This window comes from Camelina sativa, chromosome 1 (assembly GCF_030686135.1).
Source record: "Camelina sativa cultivar CO46 ecotype springtype chromosome 1, ASM3068613v1".
Lineage (NCBI taxonomy): Eukaryota > Viridiplantae > Streptophyta > Magnoliopsida > Brassicales > Brassicaceae > Camelina > Camelina sativa.
Genome location: NC_141880.1, coordinates 17800685 through 17806947, shown reverse-complemented (window position 1 = coordinate 17806947; position 6263 = coordinate 17800685). Strand labels below are relative to the sequence as shown.

The following is a 6263-nucleotide window of genomic DNA, read 5'->3' as shown; positions in this document are numbered from 1 at the left end:
TAAAGGTGTTAATTACAGATAAAGATGGGAAATGACAGAATAAAACACTTAATGTTTTTTTCAAAGAGGTAGTTGAGACTGTATAGTTATAGTTTGTAGTTGGATAATTGTTTTGGATATTTAGACTTGAATTATATTTCTTCTCTTAAATAAAGTGATTTTTAATATCTTTAACACTACCTCTATTTTATAGTCAGATATAGACTTTCACATTAGAGAAAACTATTTTTCTAATTTAGACTTATTCTATATTACAAAATAATAGATAAATACATTGTAGATGGTCTAAAATATTAATTAATTTTTTCACATGATTATATTTTATTTGGTTTCAACAATGTTGTTTGAAAACATATAATTGTTAGTTGTATCATAAAGTGTATATATAATTTTAGATCATATTTATTAACTACAAACTTTACCTTTAATCTGTTATTATATATACAATAATAAATATTAAAATATTTAATAGTCAAACCAAAGGTGAGACACTAAAACGACTAAGACGCAACGTTTAATCGTGACTGTTTGTATTCTTACAAATTCAGAATCCCCTTTTCGTTTTCGATAACAGAGAAGAAACAGGAAAAACCCTAATTTGAGAAAATCATGAGATTCGATAAAATTGCTTATCTTCTTCCCGGAAGAACTAATTGGCGTATACACGCCAAGGTCTTACATTCTTGGAGTATAAACGAGTTCTTCACAAAAACAGTACTGCCTTGTGGATGTTGAGGTTAGCGTCGTTAATTGAACATCATTCTTACTTAAATTTCAATTTTTAACAGTTCTTATATATACGACTTCTTACACAATAAATAAGTGTTTAACTTTACTATTGTAGGTCTAATGTTGGCACGGGCTCAGATAGAAAATATATGTTTAACTAAAATAGAATTAATGTTGCGGTCAAATGGGATGTCTCTGACGGCCTTTGAGAAAATGCCTAAACCATATAATTGTATGATGAAGACATGTGTAAATAGGCTTCTCGCATATGAGAGAATATATAATCCTCATAAACAACAAGAATTGTAAAATGAGTTGTTACCTGTTCTAACTGAGGAGCAAAGACGTGTTCATGAAGAAATCATTCACTCTGTGAATCACGCCAAAGGTGGTATGTTTATTGTTCATGGATTTGGTGGTACTGGCAAAACTTTCTTGTGGATTATTCTTGGTGTTGATTTAAGGTCTAAAGGTAATATTGTTCTGAATGTTGTTTCAAGTGGTATAGTTGTTTTGCTTTTGTAAGGTAGTAGAACGGCTCATTCAAGATTTGGTATTCCAATCAATCTTAATGAATATTCTGTGTGTACGATCGATGCTGAATCTGATCTTGTTGACTGAATTAGAGAAGCAATGCTCATAATATGGGACGAGGCTCCAGTGATGAACAAGCTTTGTTACGAAACTCTGGATAGGAGTTTGCGAGATATCATGAGGTGTGACCAGATTTTTGGAGTTAAAGTTGTTGTGTTAGGAGGTGATTTTAGACAGATTCTACCTGTTATTACAGAAGGAGGAAGAATAGCAACAGTTTTAGCGTCTATCAACTCATCTGTTCTTTGGAATAGTTGTAAGGTTCTTAAACTTACCAAAAATTTGAGTCTTCGCAAGGCACGTAATAGTATGGATGCGGGTGCTCTCGCCACTTTTTCAAAATGGCTTCTTGATATCTGGGATGGCAAAATCAACGAAACAAATAGCGGAGATGTGGAGATAGAAATTTTGGATGATTTGTTAATTAATACAAGTGGAAAACCTATTCAAGCAATACAATAGTTAAAGAAATCTACGATGAAAATTTTGCAAGCAGAACTGATCCAACGTTTTTTAGGGAAAGAGCTATTCTAAGTCCAAGAAATGATGATGTTGATAAGATAAATCAATTTATGCTTAGCAAGCTACCAAGTATGCAAATTAAATAGGATATGGAATACGGATATTGAAGTAATAATTTTCAAAAATACTAATATTAAATACATATCAAAAACTCCATCTTTATTTTTTATTTACAGGTGAGGAGAGAGGATATCTTAGCTCTGATAATATTGAAACGTCATATACAAATGCTCATGATAATATGATCTACACTCATGAATTCCTAAATAGTATACAAGTTTCTGGATTGTCAAGCCATGTTTTAACGTTGAAAATAGGAGCACCTGGCATGTTGCTAAGGAATATAGATCCTAAGGGAGGTTTGTGTAACGGTACAAGGTTAATTATTACTCAGATGGCCAATCATGTAATAGAAGCAAGAATCTTGATAGGAAAAAAGGTTGGTGATAGAGTACTTGTCCCTAGGATGTATGTTAGTCCATCTGATGCAAAGTTTCCCTTTCGTATGAGGCGACGACAGTTTCCTGTTACCGTGGCGTTTGCAATTACTATAAACAAAAGTCAAGGTCAGACGATAGAACATGTTGGATTGTTTCTACCGAAACCGGTTTTCACACATGGACACCTTTATGTTGCCTTCTCTCGAGTCACAACCAGAAAAGACTTAAAGGTGTTAATTATAGATAAAGATGTGAAATACCAGAATAAAACACTTAATGATGTTTTCAAATAGGTATTTGAGACTGTGTAATTATGGTTTATAGTTGGATAATTGTTTTGGATATTTGGACTTTAATTCTATTTCTTTTCTTAAATAAAGTGATTTTTAATATCTTTAACACTACCTCTATTTTATAGTCAAATATAGACTTTCACATTAGAGAAAACCATTTTCTAATTTAGACTTATTCTATATTACAAAATAATAGATAAATACATTGTAGATGGTCTAAAATATTAATTAAATTTTTCACATGATTATATTTTATTTGGTTTCAACAATGTTGTTTGAAAACATATAATTGTTAGTTGTATCATAAAGTGTATATATAATTTTAGATCATATTTATTAACTACAAACTTTACCTTTAATCTGTAATTATATATATAATAATAAATATTAAAAATATTTAATAGTCAAACAAAAGGTGAGACACTAAAACGATTAATACGCAACGTTTAATTGTGACTGTTTGTATTCTTACAAATCCAGAATCCCCTTTTCGTTTTCGATAACATAGAAGAAACAGGAAAAACCCTAATTTGAGAAAATCATGAGATTCGATAAAATTGCTTATCTTCTTTCCGAAAGAACTAATTGGCGTATACACGCCAAGGTCTTACATTCTTGGAGTATCAGCGAGTTCTTTACAAAAACAGTACTGCTTCTTGTGGATGTTGAGGTTAGCGTCGTTAATTGAACATCATTCTTACTTAAATTTCAATTTTAAACAATTCTTATATATACTACTTCTTACACAATAAATAAGTGTTTAACTTTACTATTGTAGGTCTAATGTTGACACGGGCTCAGATAGAAAATATATGTTTAACGAAAATAGAATTGATGTTGCGGTCGAATGGGACGTCTCTTACAACCTATGAGAAAATGCCTAAACCATATAATAGTATGATGATCACATGTGTAAATAGGCTTATCGCATTTGAGAGAATATATAAGCCTCATAAACAACAAGAATTGTACAATGAGTTGTTACCTGTTCTAACTGAGGAGCAAAGAAGTGTTTATGAAGAAATCATTCACTCTGTGAATCACGCCAAAGGTGGTATGTTTATTGTTCATGGATTTGGTGGTACTGGCAAAACTTTCTTGTGGATTATTCTTGGTGCTGATTTAAGGTCTAAGGGTAATATTGTTCTGAATGTTGTTTCAAGTGGTATAGCTGTTTTGCTTTTGTAAGGTAGTAGACCGGCTCATTCAAGATTTGGTATTCCAATCAATCTTAATGAATATTATGTGTGTACGATCGATGTCGAATCTGATCTTGCTGACTGAATTAGAGAAGCAATGCTCATAATATGGGACGAGGCTCCAGTGATGAACAAGCTTTGTTACGAAACTCTGGATAGGAGTTTGCGAGATATCATGAGGTGTGACCAGATTTTTGGAGTTAAAGTTGTTGTGTTAGGAGGTGATTTTAGACAGATTCTACCTGTTATTACAGAAGGAGGAAGAGTAGCGACAGTTTTAGCATCTATCAACTCATCTGTTCTTTGGAATAGTTGTAAGATTCTTAAACTTACCAAAAATTTGAGACTTCGCAAGGCACATAATAGTATGAATGCGGGTGCTCTCGCCACTTTTTCAAAGTGGCTTCTTGATATCTGGGATGGCAAAATCAACGAAACAAATAGCGGAGATGTGGAGATAGAAATTCCAGATGATTTATTATTTAATACAAGTGGAAAACCTATTCAAGCAATAGTTAAAGAAATCTACGGTGAAAATTTTGCAAGCAGAACTGATCCAACGTTCTTTAAGGAAAGAGCTATTCTAAGTCCAAGAAATGATGATGTTGATAAGATAAATCAATTTATGCTTAGCAAGCTACCAAGTATGCAAATTAAATAGGATATGGAATACGGATATTGAAGTAAGAATTTTCAAAAATACTAATATTAAATACATATCAAAAACTCCATCTTTATTTTTTATTTACAGGTGAGGAGAGACGATATCTTAGCTCTGATAGTATTGAAACGTCAGATACAAATGTTCATGATAATATGATCTACACTCATGAATTCCTAAACAGTATACAAGTTTCTAGATTGCCAAGCCATGTTTTAACTTTGAAAATAGGAGCGCATGTCATGTTGCTAAGGAATATAGATCCTAAGGGAGGTTTGTGTAACGGTACGAGGTTAATTATTACTCAGATGGCCAATCATGTAATAGAAGCAAAAATCGTGATAGGAAAAAAGGTTGGTGATATAGTACTTATCCCTAGGATGTATTTTAGTCCACCTGATGCAAAGTTTCCCTTTCGTATGAGGCGACGACAGTTTCCTGTTATCGTGGCGTTTGCAATTACTATAAACAAAAGTCAAGGCCAGACGCTAGAACATGTTGGATTGTTTCTACCGAAACCGTTTTTTCACACATAGACACCTTTATGTTGCCTTCTCTCGAGTCATAACCAGAAAAGACTTAAAGGTGTTAATTACAGATAAAGATGGGAAATGCCAGAATAAAACACTTAATGTTGTTTTCAAAGAGGTATTTGAGACTGTATAATTATGGTTTGTAGTTGGATAATTGTTTTGGGTATTTAGACTTGAATTATATTTCTTCTCTTAAATAAAGTGATTTTTAATATCTTTAACACTACCTCTATTTTATAGTCAGATATAGAATTTCACATTAGAGAAAACCATTTTCTAACTTAGACTTATTCAATATTATAAAATAATAGATAAATACATTGTAGATGGTCTAAAATACTAATTAAAATTTTCACATGATTATATTTTATTTGGTTTCAACAATGTTGTTTGAAAACATATAATTGTTAGCTGTATCATAAAGTGTATATATAATTTTACATCATATCTATTAACTACAAACTTGAGCTTTAAGCTGTAATTATATATATAATAATAAATATTAAAAATATTTAATAGTCAAACAAAAAGTGAGACACTAAAACGATTAAGACGCAACGTTTAATCGTGATTGTTTGTATTCTTACTAAATCCAGGATCCCTTTTTCGTTTTTGATAACAAAGAAGAAATAGGAAAAACCATAATTTGAGAAAATCATGAGATTCGATAAAATTGCTGATCTTCTTCACGGAAGAACTAATTGGCGTATACACGCCAAGGTCTTACATTCTTCGAGTATCAGCGAGTTCTTCACAAATCAGTACTGCTTCTTGTGGATGTAGAGGTTAGCACCGTTAATTGAACATCATTCTTACTTAAATTTCAATTTTTAACAACTCTCATATATACCACTTCTTACACAATTGTTATTAAACTGTCAAGGGTAACACAATTGAAGCTAGCGTTTTACCAAATACACTCGCTAAACTCCGGAAATATATCGACGATGGTGACTTGTATGATATTAGAACTTTCAAAGTAATCAATCCAACCTTGAATGAGAGGAATACTCATCATCATGATCAAATTAAATTCATGGACAATACCACTATGACGATGGTCCAACAATTGAGTCCAAAGAATTACTTTTGATTCGAGCATTGCGATGATATATGTCGTGGAACAATAAATCATCCCTTCTCTTTCGGTAAGTATTTCGTTAATTTATTTAATATTGATATGGTACAATCCGTGAGTATAGTTAATTGTAACTTTGTGGAAGAATAAATCATCCCTTCTCTTTCGGTAATCATCTTTTTCTCTCTCTTTATCTCTCTCTCCTTATCCAGAA

General features: G+C 31.8%; 1 protein-coding gene across 1 annotated transcript; it reads left to right on the top strand.

Annotated features, from left to right (window-relative positions):
* Positions 1 to 3874: 3874 nt before the first annotated feature.
* On the top strand, positions 3875 to 4438 carry LOC147950061 (uncharacterized). The gene has a single exon (XM_087512161.1). It carries the CDS (start codon positions 3875 to 3877, stop codon positions 4436 to 4438), a length of 564 nt encoding a protein of 187 aa, XP_087368287.1.
* The last annotated feature ends 1825 nt before the right edge of the window (positions 4439 to 6263 follow it).